Raw genomic sequence first — 18,970 nt, forward strand, 5'->3', positions numbered from 1 at the left:
TTCCTCTGTTGAGGGATATCTGGGTTGTTTACAGTTTCTGGCTATTATAAATAAGGCTGCTATGAACATACTACAACATATGTCCTTATTACATGTTGGAGCATCTTCTGGGTATATGCCCAGGAGTGGTATAGCTGGGTCCTCTGGTAGAACTATGCCCAATTTTCTGAGGAACCGCCGAACTGATTTCCAGAGTGGTTGTACCAGCTTGCAGTCCCAGCAGCAATGAAGTAGTGTTCCTCTTTCTCCACAACCTCTCCAGCATCTGATGTCACCTGAGATTTTTTATCCCAGCCATTCTGACTGGTATGAGGTGGAATCTCAGGGTTGTTTTGATTTACATTTTCCTGATGACTAAGGATGTTGAACATTTCTTTAGGTGCGTCTCGGCCATTTGGTATTTATCAGTTGAGAATTCTTTGTTTAGCTCTGTATCCCATTTTTTAATAGGGTTATTTGGTTCTCTGGAGTCTAACTTCTTGAGTTCTTTGTATATATTAGATATTAGCCCTATATCAGATATAGGATTGATAAAGATCTTTTCCCAATTTGTTAGTTGCCATTTTGTCATATTGACAGTGTCTTTTGCCTTACAGAAGCTTTGCAATTTTATGAGGTTCCATTTGTCAATTCTTGATCTTAGAGCATAAGGTATTGGTGTTCTGTTCAGGAAAATTTCCCCTGTGCCTATTTGCTCGAGGCTCTTCCCCACTTTCTTTTCTAGTAGTTTGAGTGTATCTAGTTTTATGTGGAGGTTCTTGATCCACTTGGACTTAAGCTTTGTATAAGGAAATAGGAATGGAACAATTTGCATTCTTCTACATGCTAACTGCCAGTTGAGCCAGCACCATTTGTTGTAAATGCTGTCTTTTTTCCACTGGATGGTTTTAGCTTCTTTGTCAAAGATCAAGTGGCCATAGGTTTGTGGGTTCATTTCTGGGTCTTTAATTCTATTCCATTGATCTACCTGCCTGTCACTGTACCAATACCATGAAGTTTTTAATCACAATTGCTCTGTAGTACAGCTTAAGGTCTGGGATGGTGATTCCACCAGAGGTTCCTTTATTGTAGAGAATAGTTTTGGCTAACAAAGACCCCTTGAATCTGACTTTACTCTCACTTCATCCTCCATGAAGTATGTTCTATATTGTAATAGCCTCATCTTATTGAAAGAATTTTTAAGAATATATGAATAAAAAGGTATTTCTTAATATGATAAGAAATAATTTCTTTTCTAAAAACTATCTTCTTTTATAATGATATACATACATTAATATAAATAATACAGTTCATTTTACTTTATGTGCATTGGTATTTTCCCTACAGATTTGGCTGTGTAAGGGTACCTGATTTGGAGCTGGAGTTGTTGATAGTTGTGAGCTGGGAATTGAACTGAATCCTCTACAAAAGCTCTTAAACTCTGTCTTAGTCAGGGTTTCTATTCCTGCACAAACATCATGACCAAGAAGCAAGTTGGGGAGGAAAGGGTTTACTCAGCTTACACTTCCACATTGCTGTTGATCACCAGAGGAAGTGAGGACTGGAACTCAAGCAGGTCAGGAAGCAGGAGCTGATGCAGAGGCCATGGAGGGATGTTTCTTACTGGCTTGCTTCCCCTGGCTTGCTCAGCCTGCTCTCTTATAGAACCCAAGACTTTCCAGCCCAGGGATGGCACCACCCACAAGGGGCCCTACCCCCTTGATCACTAATTGAGAAAATGCCCCACAGCTGGATCTCCTGGAGGCACTTCCCCAACTGAAGCTCCCTTCTCTGTGATAACCCCAGCCTGTGTCAAGTTGGCACAAAACCAGCCAGTACAAACTCCTAAACTTTGAGCCATCTCTCAGCCCAGGAATGAATTTTATTTTAAATGAACTATTGCTATCAAGCTTGACTATAGAAGACTGAGACTATAATAGTAAAATCACAAATTAGAGAGGTTGTTGATTATCTACTTAACATTTTATGTTATTCCTCATCATTTATAAAATAATTATTACAGATATGGTATATGACAAGAAGTTAAAATTATGTATTTTAAAACAATGATTTATAACTATAAAATAAATAGAAATAACTGAACATTGATTGGTTGTAAATAAAAATGGTTTGATATCAAACACATGTTAAAAATTTTATGATTAAAGACAAATTAGTAAATGACTTGCTAACACAGATACTGCAGTGTTAACTACTGAAATTAAGATTGTATATCTAATTTTAATGTACGAAATATATAACCTATCTTTTATAATAGCTTAACCATAAATACAAAACATTTGAAGAGAAAGACAATAGCATTCCCAGATTAAAAAAAACAAAACTGACCTGTGTAAATGCAACAATTCCTTAAAGAGCAGTTTACTTCAATTTCAATTAAAAAATCTTAGTTATATATAACTAAGTTAATTATTATCTTTTTCCATATTAAAATCTGCTTAAGGGTCATATCATCTGTTCTATTTGCCTTCTTGTTTTAACTATAATATAACTTGTGTAGCATGTATGAGGCCCTGTGTTCAGAGTCTAGAGAATGGTAAATGAGAGGTTAAGTCTGGGAAGGACAGATCAAGGCTCCACTGTGTATGTCTGATTCTCACACTTTCTGCCATTTAAGGATACTGTTCCCTTAATCTCCCATCCTATCTGCACCATTTAAAACAGAACAAAAGTCTTTTGGCCCTACCTCCTTCATCATAGAGTTTTCTATATGCCATTCACAGTTTCTCTCCATCTATGTGGACTCCAGATTAACTTCCAGGGCTGTTAAAATCCATATTTACTATATAACACATTCTAAAAGGAATATATTATAGTAAAACCAAGAAGGCAAATGGAATAGAAGATATGACCCTTAAGCAGATTTTAATATGGAAAAAGATAATAATGCATATTTAGAAATCATTAGTTATAAAAAAGAAGTAATGTTAATCAATAAAATGTGTATTTTTAATAACATCTTTGAAGGAAAAAACATAATTTTTACATACCACAAAACACTTTATAATTTCTAGAGAATAATAAAATTAAGTGGTAAGAATCATGTAAATACTGTGGGATCATAGTCTAGGTGCTTATTTTTGTGTGCCTGTGTAAGATCACTATGGGAACATGTGTATTTAGAGAAACAAAAGCCATTGAATCCTGGGATTGCAATGTATTGATATTAGGGTAATGAGAAAAGAAAAGAAGATGAAGAGGGGGGCTGGGGACAGGGGTTTGAAACCTTCATAGTAGCGTGGCTGGAAAATCAGCCACACATAGACTTCAGAAAAGAATGAAGAGATTCATGGTGACAAACTCTGTTGATTTGTCAAGAAGGATAAATCCTGGGGCTGAGTGAGTCATGGGCTCTACCACAGCCCTGGAAGTTAATCTGGAGTCCACATAGATTGAGAGAAACTGTGAATGGCATATAGAAAACTCTATGATGAAGGAGGTAGGGCCAAAAGACTTTTGTTCTGTTTTAAATGGTGCAGATAGGATGGGAGATTAAGGGAAAAGTATCATGGCAGAAAGTGTGAGAATCAGACATACACAGTGGAGCCTTGATCTGTCCTTCCCAGACTTAACCTCTCATTTACCATTCTCTAGACTCTGAACACAGGGCCTCATACATGCTACACAAGTGCTGCACTATAAGTTGCATCTCTAGCTTCAGAGTCTGCCTTTTTCAGAATGATTAATTCTTCCAATGTAAGGGAAAGAGTCAGAGTAAGAGGTTATAGAGACAAAGTGATCAAGGGTTGCTGAGGTCATGTAAGCTATGTTTTTTTTTTTTCTTCTGTTTGATGATGGTTTCATAGGAAGAAGCACCAAGGGCTGAGGAGATGTCTCAGTCAGAAAAAATGCTAGCCACACAGGCATGAGGATATGGGTTTGAGTCCCAGGACTCATAAGAGGCTAGGAATGGTGTTAGGTCTTTGTAATCCCAGCACTGAGGAGGCAGCATACTTTGGCCTGCCAACATGGGTTACTTGGCAAGTGCCATGGCACTGATAGACCCTGTCTCAAAAAACAAGGAGAAAGAGAAATAGAAATAGAAAAAGAAGAATGAGAAAGAAAACCAAGGTAGATGGAGGATGAAGAATGATATGAAAGCTCATGAAGTCACCTGTTTTTAAAAATTAGGGCATGAGAAATATAATGTAAGTCTTGATGAGATTAAGATGTTGAAATGCTAAGAGCTAAACAGGAGAGAAACAATGGAGGTCCAAACCAGAAGACATTCAAAATGGAGAAACAAAGGCAGAAGAAACTGAGAAGGCAAAGAAGTATTGATTTGTATGAATATTAAAATCAAGAATGATTCTATCAGTACTTTTCTTAGATAATGGAAATGACACAATAGAAAACCATTAGGGAGTCAGGGGTCTGCTCAGAGGGTGAGTGGTTAACTAAACAAGCAGAGACAGAAGAGAGACAGACTTGGGAATGATCCAAAGCTGTCTGGTGCTACAGAGGAGAAAGTGGGGAAGGCTGAGACTGGCAATGCAGGACAGGGATGCCCACCCTCTCCAGAGTCAGGAACATGAACAACAGGAGAAAACATTGACTACTACTTAGGAGGGCCGCAAGGCTGGCAACCTGTGAGAAGAGAGGAAGGATTCCATGAGTAACCTAAAGAGAAAGCTAGGGGAAGAGGAGAATTCTACACATGGGATTTTATTGATGTTTTACCATGAATTCTACAAGTTTCAGTGGAAAGATTTCAGAAGACTAGAGGAAGATGGGAGAAACGGATGTCCAGAGCTATGAAGTGATTCAACTTTAGGTGATCAGCAATGACAGGGGATCCTGAAATACCAAGGGCAAGAGGCTGGAGAGCCCAGATGGTTCAAAAGCAAATGGTGGTTCAGGGTTCTGCCTGTCACCAGGAAGATGCAGCACTAAGAGTTGCCTTAACTCTATAAGTATATACAATCTATGTATTTAAAGATGTTCATGATACTCATATGTAAAAGGCATAATATAAACTCTAATAGTACTGCATCCCCTGTTTTTAAACACAGACAAAAACAGTGGGAACTATTAAAAATACTAATATTTTGTCTTTGGTTGTATTGGGAAAAATTTTCTGTAATGACTTTTTTCTTTTCTTTTCTTTCTTTCTTTCTTTCCTTCTTTCTTTCTTTCTCTTACTTTTTTTGATCTTCCTTTCTCCAACTCCTCATTTCCTTTATTTTCTTTTTTGATTTGAAAAACTGGAAATCAAAGTTAAGACCTCATATAGGCCACAAGCTCTCTACCATCCTAACACTTTAAACATTTTGTTATAATTTCCAGATTTCATAAAAACCCACTTTTGTTTATAATTAGAAAAAACCACATCACATAATTTTTGGCCAGTGTGTTCACCTGTGCTCCAAGCTGCTATTATTCTCTTTTGGAGAGGAATTGAGGGGTTTTTCCCCCACCATAATTTTCATTACGTCTTAAAATGAAGAACATGGCAACTGTCCTTTCCCCCTTGTGTTTTTCATTTCAAGCATACAGTTATGCTCCCTGCAGGTGAATCTGCCTCTGCATGGAGGACTGCATGTTTGGAAAGAGAAATGAGTGCACAGGTCTTGTCCATGAAGCTACAGGTGCCTACCTGGCATACAGAGGTCTCAGGATCACATTGGCTGCTGTGTCCATTGCACTGACAGGGAACACAGGTTCCTAAGGTTAGTTTGGGAGTGTGGCCACCTGGTTCAGAACGCAGTCGGTAAAATCCTGGTGCACATGTCTAGAAGAAAAAAAGGCAATTAGGACATACATGTTAGCATGCTTGCTTCTGTACTGAACTTCTCCAGTGGTTTTAAAGATGACCTGGTGTATGCTCTCTATGTGTGTATGTGAATTTGGGGAGTCCCACTTATAAGCACAAATGCCAATTTTGATATATTCATGCTAGGCCCTTCTGTTCTTTAGCACTGCCAGCCTCATGCAATCAGATTTTAGCAGAGGAAAGCTTTCATTTGCATCTACTGCTTTTTGCCTGAGCAAGCCTGAAAGTGTCTCTTTCTTAAGTCATTTATTTTTAACTAACATTGTCATATGGACTAACAAGATGTTAGTCCAATGTCCTTGACAGCTGAAAATATGCTTCTCTGTGCTTGATGGATAACTAGCAAATGTCCAAAAAAAAATCTCTGTAAAGCAAAGTAAAAAACCCTATAGGTACATTATTTATATCAATATGATTTAAAACTCAAAAAAAAAAAAAAAGAAAAAATCAAAATAATGAAATCTTTGTATCTTAAACTACTGGGAATTTATAAAATTTATTCTTTCCCGAGCTGTAGTTTTTCATTTTGTAATGAAAACAAAGCCAACTGAAAATTGCTGGCAAACCTGATATATGTAAAACCAAAAGTTTCATCTTCATGACAGTTTTTTCATATGCTTATATCATGACCAGCACTGGATTCCTGTGAAGAGGCCCTCGGCATGAGGTGGCCTGCCTTGTACCCCAGGCTCAACAGTGTCTCTCAGCAGACAGTGTTTGAGTGTTTGATTTCTGATTAGAGATAAGAGGCAGTTCCTGGATGCCACTGAGGAGTTTAAAGAGGCTGTTTAAACACCTTGGCTAAGTAGGATCTTCTTTCTTCCCTTAAAACTCTCTCCTGTTGAAGAGACAATGACAGCTAGCTAAGTAGGCAAACATGTTTTACCAAGAACTTCCTAATGTGTGTACATGCTTTTGATCTGGCCTAAGCAGCTCAGAATAAAATATACTGAAGTCCCCCAGAAAGATAGAGAAAAAAAATCAATGCTCACTGCTCTCCTTGAGTTTATTTTGATTTGTTTAATGTGTACCCCAATTAAGCACTTAATTAAGAGTCTCTTGGCTTTTATCAGCCGATAAGAAATTCTTTTTTTATTAGATGTTTTCTTATTTACAATATCTCCTTTCCCAGGTTCCCCTCAAAACAAAACAAAACAAAACCCCAAAAATCAAAAACTAAAACAATTCCCTGTTCCCTCTCCCTGCTCACCATTCCACCCCCTCCTGCTTACTGGCCCTGGCATTCAATGAGATTTAATCCCTTTCTGAATTTGAGCAAACTAAAGAAAGGCTTAAGCCATTAGTAAAAACAACAACAACAAAACAAACAAACAAACAAACAGAAACTTCGCATCTTTTTGGTCTCATGGTACGTTCAAATATATATTGTACCTTTGGGTACATGTATATGTATATATACATACAATAACATGTATTAACATGAGGTTAACTTTCCTCATTGTTACAGAAAAAATGTAGAAGTTACAGCTGAAGAATTCGTTTTAAATATAACTGAAGGAGCAATCCCAGGTGTGTTTAGAAGAGGGAGGTGGCACACAGGACTGGGGAGGTGGTGTACACAGGGGCTGCAGATGTAGCCCACAGAGACTAAAGATATAGCAAATGGGCTGATGATGTGTCACATGGGCTGTAGAGGTTGAAGAGGCTATGCACAAGGGGCTGTGGAGCTCTCTTCATGAGCAAGGAACTGACAGCTTAAAAGGACAGGACTTTGGACCTGCAGAACTCATGTAAAACAGAGTAGGCCTGGCAGCCACTTGTAAGCCCAGACAAAGCTGTAAGCCCTAAGTCATCAAGAGACCCTACTTCAATTTGTAAGATGGAGTGTGATGAAGAAAAACTCATTAATTCCAAACGCCTGCAATATATATGCTCACACATATGAGAATATGCACACTGAAACGCACACACACACACACACACACACACACACACACACACACCCTTCCTTCCTACCCCAAAAGCTATATACTGTGTAGACTGCTACAAATTGTAACTATGTTGACTTGAATAGATTTGCATTTGCGTTTTACTTACATGGATCTCCCACTTAATTACTTTTCTAAATACTGTTATTTTATTTGCATGGGGTGTTTCTCTCCGTGTTTGTATATTTTGTATATGTGTGAAAACCACACAAATTAGGATGTTTTTTTGTATCTCAAATAAACCAACCAACCAACCAAATCTTAGAAGAACAAAGTAAATAAGAATCCATTTCATTGAGTAAGGCAAATAAAGTGTCCTGGGCTAAAATGTACTGAGAACTCCAAGATTTATAATGTAGTTGATCAGGTGTTCCATGCTGAGTTCTGTGAAGAGAGTTCTAGAGGTCTTTCCCTTTGTTTTTCAGTTATTTGGGTAATTTTGAAATGTTCTGACACTTGGCTCCACCCCTAAAGACTACAATTAAGTTGGAAAAGTGAAGGGCAGGAGGTGAGTTAAAGCTACCTAGAGAAGGTGTTAGTAGTGTTCATGGCTGAGGACCCTGAGGGCCAGAGGCACACTCATCATCCTGTGTTGTTAAAGTGTGGTTGAAAGGAGCATTTGAGCTTCCTTAGGACTTCACCCTGATGAATATGGGAGCCATGGTTTCAACGTTAGTCTGTGTGAAGCATGTGGGCCAGTTGTTGTCTTTCGACATGACTTCCTTAGTCTCCAAGTCAACAGGTATTTACTGAGTTGACATCTAAACTTTCTTCTTAACAGTTTAATATTGTGTTTTGGTAGACTGTATTTCCAAACAAAGAAAAAGTGACTGTTTTCAATGTAAGAGTTAGAACACTATTGGAATGCTGAAAATGATATGCCACATTTATCTCTTTTTAATCCTCTCCTTCCTGAATCACACTGTATTTATTATTTTCACTAAAAATCAATTGAAGGTATTTTTTAAAATATCAAGTCTTTCTTCCCTCACTAAAAAAAAAAGTGGGGGCCCAAGGTTCAACAACACAAGAAAGCCTAAACAGGCCAGAAGAGGCTTTTACATGCTCTCAAAAATATTATTTTTGGAACCCGAGGAAGACTTTAAGAAAAGCAAATAAAAACTTCCTCAACTTTATTTTGTTAGACTTTTCTCCCGTGTGTAGTTCCAACTTTTCCAAAATTGTATTCTCATATCCTGAAATTAGGCACAATCTAATTTTCTTCTGTTCTCTTCTCATTTTTCCTTTCACAATCTGGCATCTCTTGAAAACTTTAGAATCAAATGTGTACAAAAGATTTGGGCAGTAGAGGCAATAGAATTAAAGAAGAGCAGTGGACCAGCATCTCGCAAATGTTCTACATCATCCTGTCCTTGGAGACGGTGGAAGCTGCCGGGTGAGGGTACCAGTGAACACACTCTGACTGGGATCTCTGCATGGGCTGTGCACTCAGGTCAACATGACTGCAATGTTTCTTCTGACACTTACTACATACCACTGCACACAGGTTTTGAGTGCTGCAGGCCTCTGTTTCCTGACCTGAAACACATGGATCTTTTGTATCATAGTATTTGAATGTAAGTTAACATTTTTAGAAACAAATACATCTCAGATTAAATCATAGCTTTGCTATTGCATAGCTATGTAATGGTGCACAAGTTCTTTTACCTGCCTGGACCTCAGTTTCCCCAGTGGGAACATGAATATTATAAATAATACTCTGTGGTATAAGTCTGACAGTATAAGTCTGCTATACGATGTGTTTGAGATTGTACAGGATACAGCACACATACAACAAATTTTGTTCTTGTGTAGGAATGTTGTGAGAATTGATCTATATATTTAATGCTTTCTATAAATTAATGTAAATGCTCTGTCCCAGATAAGATTTAGATGTAGTTGCTGAGAATAAATTAAAAAACAAAGGCATCAAGGGATTTCCTAATGTTCTCTGGAAAGAAAATGACAGCGCATACCATCTATCCATAACATGTCACAAAACAATGCTTCAGTCAACTACATACCATGTACACAGTAAGGGCCTTATAGATTTCTCTGACTAGAAACATAACAGCCATCTTACTGTGTGCACATGCATGCCGTGACATTTGCATAGGCTGGAATTTCCTAGTGACACAGTTCTCACATTATGTTCCCACTGTTAAGAAGAACATACTATATTAGAGACTATATCTGGTCTCATACTTGTCATGCCACCAAAGTGATAAAGGATCTCCAGAGGGAAGTATGCATGTGGAAAGGGCCCACTCTTTCCACATTACGAATTTTGAGTTTTCTGACTGTCTAGTAGTATATGTTGGGGACTTAAAATTCACTTTGTTCAAACTGATAGGTTTTGATTGACCCAATAGATTCCAGATCAACTCCAATCCAACTAAATATGACCTGGGAAGAGGGTTACCTCACTCAGGATGATATATTCTAGTTCCATCCATTTGCCTAAGAACTTCATGAATTCATCATTTGTAATAGCTGAGTACTACTCCATTGTGTAAATGCACCACATTTTCTGTATCAACCACCAACCAAAGAGCACACAAGGAGGGACTCATGGCTCTAGCCATATATATAGCAGAGGATGGCCTTGTGGGACAATCAATGAAAGGAGAGACCCTTGGTCTTGTGAAGGCTATATGCCCAGGACAGGGGAGTGAGAGTGGCTGGGTTAGCGAGCAGGGAGAGGGGGGATGGAATAGGGAAGTTTTCAGAGGGGAAATGGGGAAAGGGGAAATTTGAAATGTAAATAAAGAAAATAAGTAATAAACAAAATAATAATAATAAGACCGGGGAAGAGGGATTGAGAGACTAGAACTCTCAAAATATCAGCTAGGCATCATTATTAAACTTCTCATCTGTGATATCCTTGTAGATGCCATACACACAATGCTGAAAAGTCATAAATAATGCTGTCTGTGTGTAACTGAAACTGATTATAGGTTTAGGTAATAATTGTATCCTAAGCTACTCTGGAAAACTGGCTAAGTAAGGGGGTTCTATAAACAAGTATGATGCAAAGAGAGACCCTTTCATTTGACTTCTAAAAGAAATATAGTTTCCATTTCAAATTATTGTGATCATAAAGCACAGTATCTGGTTATTTCAAGGACAGGAAACTGTGCCGTGCAGAGCAATGGTGCCCCTCTAACCAGAGTGTTAGGCAAGAGTGAAGTATCCTTGCAACTGGCTGCATTTTAAATGGTAGTACTTAATTCTGCCTTCCTGAAATCTCCTTTTGTCTAGAAATCTGAAGTGACTAGCTTACCAAATGTAAATATCTGTATGATTCTGCATACTTGGTAAAGATGCTGTACAGGAAGCGCTTTGTATATTCATTACCCAAAGCATATGGTACTGGAACGGGGTGGATGATTTCAAAACAGTCTTTAGCTTTTGCTTTGATGGTTAGATTTTATGCTTGGGTAATTACACTTTAGAATCAAAATGAATGATAAATAAGATGTACAATGGATGAGAGGCAGCAGGATATGCAGAACACGTCAGGTGTCTTATTTTGAGAGATCAGCCTCTATCTCCATAATCTCTCCACTAAGTCCTCGCCATGATCAGTGTCTGAAAACAGGAACAGGAACAGTAGGAGACCTCGCAGGACACAGGCAAAGCTTTAGTTCTCACACTTATGTGGGGATATTCTAGGTATTTCCCATTTGCTTTCATTTGCATTTGTTTAATTTGTGCTAATTCATATTTTCAGATAATGGCAAGTCATAAAAATCAATGCTAAAGTGTGTTTTAGTCTTTTTTAAAAGCTTATAAATAACAAAACAAACGTATAATATGAAATTTGTGGAGAAATGCAGATTGTACTGAAATAATTTTATACTTTCTCTATATTTTTCTTGAAATACAAAGAGAATCATATTAAATAAGTGGAGAGAAATGGAGACATAATATCTTCTCAAGATACCTGAAGGTCAAGCTTGGCTCTGGATATTTTCTATAGGAAAATTACATTACCAAGTCAGAAATTTCAGAACTTCCATTTTATAGCTTAGATAACTACATAACAATAACTATATGTAATAATAAGGAGATCTGTGACAGTAGATTTGGCTAAGTTCATACAGTTTTCCAGCAGTGTAGCCACATAATGAAACAAAATTCCTTTTCTCTAGACAACACCTTAAAGGTCTCTGTGTCCTCTCTGCTTCTGACTCTCATGCTTAGGAAATATTAGGCCATTTGTATGTGTGCATTGCCTCATTTCCAGCCTCATACTGAGGATGTTTGAAAGGCATATGTAGATAAGTGTAACATTTGTATTGTGTAAAAATGTATGCATGAGGAAACTATTGCTTAGCAAAGTGATGGGTTATTTGATTGTTTATGAGATTCAAGTGTGCATATTACAATGAATATCTCCTTTTGAATAGGCGATGGAGCTGTTTGAAGGCATTTCAGTCACCCCATGAAGTTGTTCTTTGAACATTGTGGAGCCATACAGTGGTGGCTGAGCTAACAGCATTGAGTTTGCAGTACAAGTTTCTTCCATGGATTCTCACTTATATTCATCCTTGAGGTGATCCAATAGATTAAAAACCTGGAGCTCAGAATTAAGTCAGCAAAAGTGTCTGAAGTGGTTGAGTGAGATAGGAGTCGCACTTTTTATTTATTTATTTATTTATTTATTTAATTTATATGTATGTGCTTTGGTATATGCATGCCACAATAAGTGTGTGGAGATCAGAGGGCAACTTATGGGAGTTTGTTCTCTCTTTCCACCATGTGGGTCTTGGAAATTTCAGCAAGTCAGGTTGTGAGGCTTGGGAGCAAGGGCTTTTGCCCACAGAGCCATTTCACCAGCCCCAATTCAGAATTCTTAAAGTATACTTTAGCTTTGGCCTGGAGTCATGCATGCCATTCTCGAGAAAACTTTTAAAATCCCATTTAAAAAGTTGTCAGATTAAATTATATTAAAAATATCAGCACATGAACCTATGATTAGTGTATGAGTCATAGTATCAACTGTAACAAGTGACAGAGACCACAAACCAGTGACATGTATGTTAGGTTCACAGATTATATAATCATCATGAGTCTTAATCTGTAGTAGGAGGAGACATCAATGACATCCAACCTCATGTGAAGAGCACCAATTAGTGTGACCAGTGAGACAGAAGTTGGGACATAGTAGGTCCCAGAGAACTCTTGAAAGTCAGGATTTGTAGAATGGCAGGTTATGGAATACCACCAGTTACTCAGCCTTGAGTATTTATCATGTCTAATTTTTAGAGGTTTAGAAATCTATGCAAGGTCTCAGCCCTAGCACTGAGTACAAGTAGCCCCAGTACTTGATGAAGTACTTATCTTCAATTCCTTATCTCTCCCAACTTCCCAATATTGTAGTATTACTTTTACAAATTAATGTTTATAGACATTGATAAGATTATCAGATGGCATTCAGAGAAATACCCTAGGAGTGAAAAAACTGGTTTTAAAATTGTGATAACTGAATGATGGTAACACCATGGGAACAATTTCATGTCCTTTTGGGAAGACTACATTGAATAGAACAGCCTGCTATTTAGTAGGCACATTTTGTCTTTTCTATACAAAAATCACTCTCAAACCAGATAGAAGGATATCTGATAATCACTGCAGTTCAAATGCTTTCACTGCTCAGAAATGGTGCCAAGAAGGTAGATGGGTATGCAGACCAGCCTTTGGAGACATGCTCACCCCCTGGCTATGACATATCTTTACAAATCGTTTAATTAAGCATTTAAGATTCTTTACAAGCCAACAATGACAATTACATATTGCTAATATGCATGACTGATAATTAAATAGGCTAAGAGTACACAAGGAATTCAAGGGCAGAGGAAGTTTGAGAAGGACTCCCATTTGGCTCTGGAAGGGAGCTGAGCTCAAGCGACTTAGTAGTGGCTAGCTTACCTCACAAGACAAGCCAGAATAGCCAGGAGGGCAGGCACATCTTTCTATCAAGTGTGCTGGTGGGCTCGCTGCTAATACATGTCCTGGTTCAGCTATTTCCATGGAGATTTCAGAAATGCTACAAAGAATGCAAGCAGAGTTAATGATCACACAAGCAGATACGGCCTCCAAGAACCACTCAAGGCTTAAGGAAAAACCCCCTCAGATTTCCGCCAGTCAGACGTAAATTCTTTTGTTTGCTTGTTTTCAATAACCAATATACATCTGTTTATCAAGATAATATGAAATTACATATTGTAGAAAGGGGGTCATCGCGCTACTAACTGCTGTTTTGAAGCTGCTTAAATTTTAGGTGCTCAATTGCCTCATCTGATTACTTCACTTTTATTTCCTCTCAGACTGAGATTATCTATTAGGAAAATGTCCACATAAATCCTACAGAGTTTACTAAATTGGATGTCTGCTGTCCTGTTGAGAAGTTATTATAAAGATTTTTACATGGCCACCCCCACCCCACCCCCAGTCTTCAAAATATGAGTAGTTTCATGCAGACATGACCAATCAATTAGACATTTATATTCTTTCAAACAGGCAACCCAAGGTCACTCTCTTTTAGAATGTCTCCTGTCCTCAGAAGTGAAATTGTTTTTAATTTACTACTCTCTTCCTCTGGAGCCTCTGGATGTCCTTTCAAAAACTTGGGAAAACCTCCTAGAAAACCATACCAGGCATGATATAATGCTGATCTTTAAAAGAGTAAAGAGCCTTCCAAATTAATATTTTATTAGCTTTATTAAATAAATCCTTCAAGTGACTTCCTATTGGTGGGAAAGCTCTTATGGTCAAAAAATATAGTCCCAGTGAATCCTCTGGTACCTTTTTTTATTAATTTGAAATTATGCATTAAAATATATGCAGTCCATAAACCCAGACTATTTCATGACTGACTAACTGCAACATGAGGATGTTCTGCAAATAAACTTTTAAGTGAGACACTGAATAGTTTTGCTTCTATAAAAGGCACCTCCAATAGCTTAAGAAGGTTGAATCATAAGCTTGATAACAAGTGCAGGGAAGTTTTATTGAATTAGGAATGCACATGCTGATTTCACTAGCATTGTGATGAGCACTTGAGAGCCCTTACAAAACCAATTTGGGGCTAAAATGCAGGGTTTTCTTTCCTCTCCTTAGAGCAGCATAGTGGTAGTAAGGGTCACATAGAGCTGCAAGCAGCCGCTCCTCTCTGTTAAGAACACCTTCACTCTTCTGCTCTCTGTGGGATCTGTAATGCAAGAGGAAAAACTGCTGCTTGTTTGACTAGTCTTCTCTCCACTGAAACCTCCGTGAGGATCCAAAACTACTGTTAGAAGATACAAGCATCTCTTGTACATACATGGATATGAGAGAGAGCGGGGTTTACAAATAAGAGACTAGCCGGGCAGTAGTGGCACATGCCTTTAATCTCAGTACTTGGGAGGCAGAGGCAGGTGGATTTCTGAGTTTGAGGCCAGCCTGGGCTACAGAGTGAGTTCCAGGACAGCCAGGGTAATCCAGAAAAATCCTGTTTTGAAAAACAAAAAACAAAACAAAACAAAACTTGAACAGTGGCAACAATAGATACTCTGCTGTGAATTATGTTTCTCAGGTGATGAGAGGAGCTCACTTTTGGATGAAAGGATCGAGAAGCATAAGGTTGGAAGTGCAAGCAATGGCTTTGCTTGTTTCTGGACATGGCCTCCATTTAAATGAATACTGAACTCTAGAAGTTACTGCATGTATAACTCCACCTTAAACTCTGTTTCTGACACAAGCGTGCTTTATGTAACGATAAAGAGGTTGGGCTATGTCTTACTGGGGGGTGTTTTAACTTTTGTCATGTTTCCTCAGTCTTAAATATTCAAGTGCTGGTGATGTATCTGCCTTACTTATTTTCCTGGTAAACTTACAATTCAAGTTTTGAAAGGGCTTATAGAAAGTGATGTATAGTGAAAAATTAAGACAATGGTGGTCCCAGAAATAACACTAATGACATATTCTGTGAACTATCAAATTCTTAGGGTAGTCTGTAGGAACTTGCAAAGTAGTCCACTTGCATACCTAATATGTAAGCCAGCTTTGTCTTCTATTACTAATGTATTTTGCTATTTTAAAATAACTAGCAATATTGGTGACAGTGGTTTTTTTTTTCAGCATATGGTTTTATTTTTATGATAAAGAACCCAAAGGAATATAAATAAGCAGGTGAGCTTTGGCTCATGATTAATTCTTTCACTGAAACCCCTTCATCAATCTAGTGAAGAACATGAATCTTCTATTAGACAAGAATGAGTTCTATGTAAGATTGTGTGTATGCTTAGGATGAATATCTGATATAAAGAAATTTTAGATTCATTAATTTGACTATGAGAGGCTTCCTCTTTATTTTCTCTAGCTTGGTCTATTCATTTGTCATAGACTATTTTACAAACATATATGGACTCTATGTTTTTCCTGAACATAAAAGGACATAAGACTTAAAAGAGACATTGAGTTACTGAGTAAACTAACATAACATTTGGATTCTGCAGTAAGAAACTTACTTAGATCTGTGTGAGCTCTCCTTTCATCTCTTTGGATGATTCATTCTGCTTGTGAAGAATCTCCTGGCGCCTCCATTGTTCTCTTTATTCTATGCATTTTATTCTATTTTTTCTAATTACCACCTTTATCATAATCTATAAACATGCTTATATCATTTTCCAGTGAGACAAACATCCCTTGATTTTATTACTGGGTCCTCCCATCATTATATGACCAGAGTCATGGAAAACAGTGTTCACACTTTCAATATTAGGTTTCTCTGTGTAGCCCTGACTGTCCTGGAACTCACTCTGTAGACTAGGCTGGCCTCAAACTCAGAAATCTGCCTGCCTCTGCCTCCCAACTGCTAGGATTAAAGGCGTGAGCCACTACTGCCTGGCTTCAATATTACATTCTTTTGTTCTCATTCTTTAAAAATTTGAGACTATCTGACCAAAGCCCTCAATGAATATTGAATGTTGATATTGAAAATGGTACCAGTGTGGCCCCAAGTGTCATTGTCAATGACTCATATATTAATTAATCTCTTTAGTGACTTTTTTTGATGTATTCACAGTTTCACTTCCTTGGTGTCACATATGTTTCATCATTTCATTTGTGCTTGGTTTTATTCACTATGATTTTTGAATCAATGTAGATCATGATATCCAGGTTAAATAAACATAACATGTTTCACTGGCATGGACCCATGAGCATGTTCAAGGATGGAGGAGACTTGACCAGTTTGACCTTGTCTATTCCCCTTCATGCTTCAAGGTAATTTTCTCAACGTTGTAACAGACTTTACAACATTACAGTTACCTATATGTAATCTACAGTATGTGCTATCCTGAACTTTCCCTGGTGCATTTAACTCACCATGACTAATCGTAAGAATATTGTTCTCATGTTATTTATTTTGAGGATAAACAGGGGTCATCATATATCAAGTGACTGGAAGCCTTCTTTGGCTTGTCTTCTGTCACCTCTGTCACAAACCAACCAGTTGTTGATTTCTTCTCTGGTGTCTTCTTGACCAGCCTTATAGACCCTAGAATAAGAATGTAAGTATTTTCTATCATGCTTTACCGGCTTTGTCTCACGATGTTTCCATAAGTAGCTTTGATAAGAATATAATGAATATCATATAGTATATCCAAGAAGTCTTCACGGGTCACAGTTCTACTGATTCGAGGATCATCACCATAATATTTCCATTCTTTCTGTAAATGAGAACCAAAAACACCATGGTGACAGAACTAAATGAAAATCATTAGTATATCTTTGCACCAAACAACTACCAACTTTACCTCTGTCATTTCTATTTCATGCCGTGTCAACTGGCCAATGAGAGGGGCAGCCATGTATCTGGTAATAATTCTAGCATAAGTAGGAGTTCCACCTCGAATGATAACTTGAGGTTTATATGTGGCAAAGCCTGTCTCATCCCGAGCCTCAAAATAGATGGCGTACTTGAGTTTGCCTCCATAGGCCATCAACTGAAAAGGAAAAATAGAATGGAGATGATGAGGTAAACTTCTAATGACCTGACTCCTAAATCATGTTTTATTTAGTTAACTTGTGAATTCAGGGTTATTTTTACCTTTTTCCCTTCAAATTGTTCTGGGAGTTTCCAGTAAAAAGGTTCCAAATGGAGATCTTGCCTGACTTCATCCATCTTTGCAACAATCTCTGGTCTCTGGAAAGCAATGCCTTTGGTAGTTGTGTGCTGCAAGGCTTCATCCACCAGAGGCAGAATGGTCTGCTCATCTCTCAGAGTCACCTGCACAAGGTCAAATTTCAGTAGGAAGTAGAATATGAGTCTTTGGGTCATTCCTTTAAAGGTAGGTATGGAGTACATGCCTCTCTGACCTTCTGTCCCCACATTGGTGGGTTGTCCCAGAAAATGAACTGAGACGTGGTTGGCAAGAGCATGGAAGTAAATGCTTTGAAATGAGTTGTACAATGAAACTCATAATTTCTGAAAACTGCTATGTTTTTTCACTAACAAAAGCTGAAATTAAATTCTGGGGAAACAAAGGGAAACTAAAGTCAACATGAGCATGACGCCATCCAAAGAGTGTACAACATCCTGTGGCTGGGTAGAAGGCCAACAACAGGTTCTGGTTTATAGGGCTCAGTTAGACTCTAACAATCAGTGCCTCCTTCTTCAGGATTCAACACCTTCCAGCTACCACAATGTCCTTCCAGTTTCCACTTGCCATTTTCTTATCAAAAGTAAATGAACAATCTTCTAGAAAGAATTTTCAAGAGGCGTTTATGCCAACTGCCTAATGGCACATGGAGCCTTTACTATTTCTGAGTGTACACAGGAGACGGGGTTACATAAATGTTTTGCCATTTGCTACTACCCCTCAGGGCCTGACTAAATGGTTCCTGAAGGAATGAGCATCACACCATTGCATGGCTCAGCGGCTTCTTACTCACCCACGTTCGGATCAGTCCCTTTGCTTCAGAGCACTGGCTAGTAACTCCAAAGCAGTAGCAGCTGCTGCAGCCGAGTGGGTTCTTGGCATCTAGTCCAAATGTGCCAGGCTGGCACCTGTCACAGTGCACACCTTCCACATTCACCTGAAGAAAGAAGAGCATTCCTCAGGGCTCATTGTAATCCTTATAGGAGAAATCAGCTCCAGAACAGGGGACAGCAACACAGTTCTTTTTCTTTTTTTTTTTTAATTAGATATTTCCTTTATTTACATGTCATATGATATCTCCTTTCCCAGTTTCCCCTCTG

At 38.1% G+C, this 18,970-nt stretch overlaps 1 protein-coding gene across 1 annotated transcript in view; it reads right to left on the reverse strand.

Moving 5' to 3' along the window:
- Lama2 (laminin subunit alpha 2) overlaps positions 1 to 18,970 on the reverse strand; it is a 668,494-nt gene that overhangs the window by 212,471 nt on the left and 437,053 nt on the right. The window contains exons 24-29 of the mRNA XM_031380750.1: positions 18,664 to 18,807; positions 17,819 to 17,998; positions 17,526 to 17,714; positions 17,305 to 17,438; positions 13,657 to 13,774; positions 5,597 to 5,731 (exon numbers count right to left, since the gene is read on the reverse strand). Of these exons, the coding sequence (XP_031236610.1) occupies positions 5,597 to 5,731; positions 13,657 to 13,774; positions 17,305 to 17,438; positions 17,526 to 17,714; positions 17,819 to 17,998; positions 18,664 to 18,807 (900 nt within the window). The remainder of the gene's footprint in view (positions 1 to 5,596; positions 5,732 to 13,656; positions 13,775 to 17,304; positions 17,439 to 17,525; positions 17,715 to 17,818; positions 17,999 to 18,663; positions 18,808 to 18,970) is intronic.

This window comes from Mastomys coucha, unplaced genomic scaffold (genome assembly GCF_008632895.1).
Source record: "Mastomys coucha isolate ucsf_1 unplaced genomic scaffold, UCSF_Mcou_1 pScaffold2, whole genome shotgun sequence".
Lineage (NCBI taxonomy): Eukaryota > Metazoa > Chordata > Mammalia > Rodentia > Muridae > Mastomys > Mastomys coucha.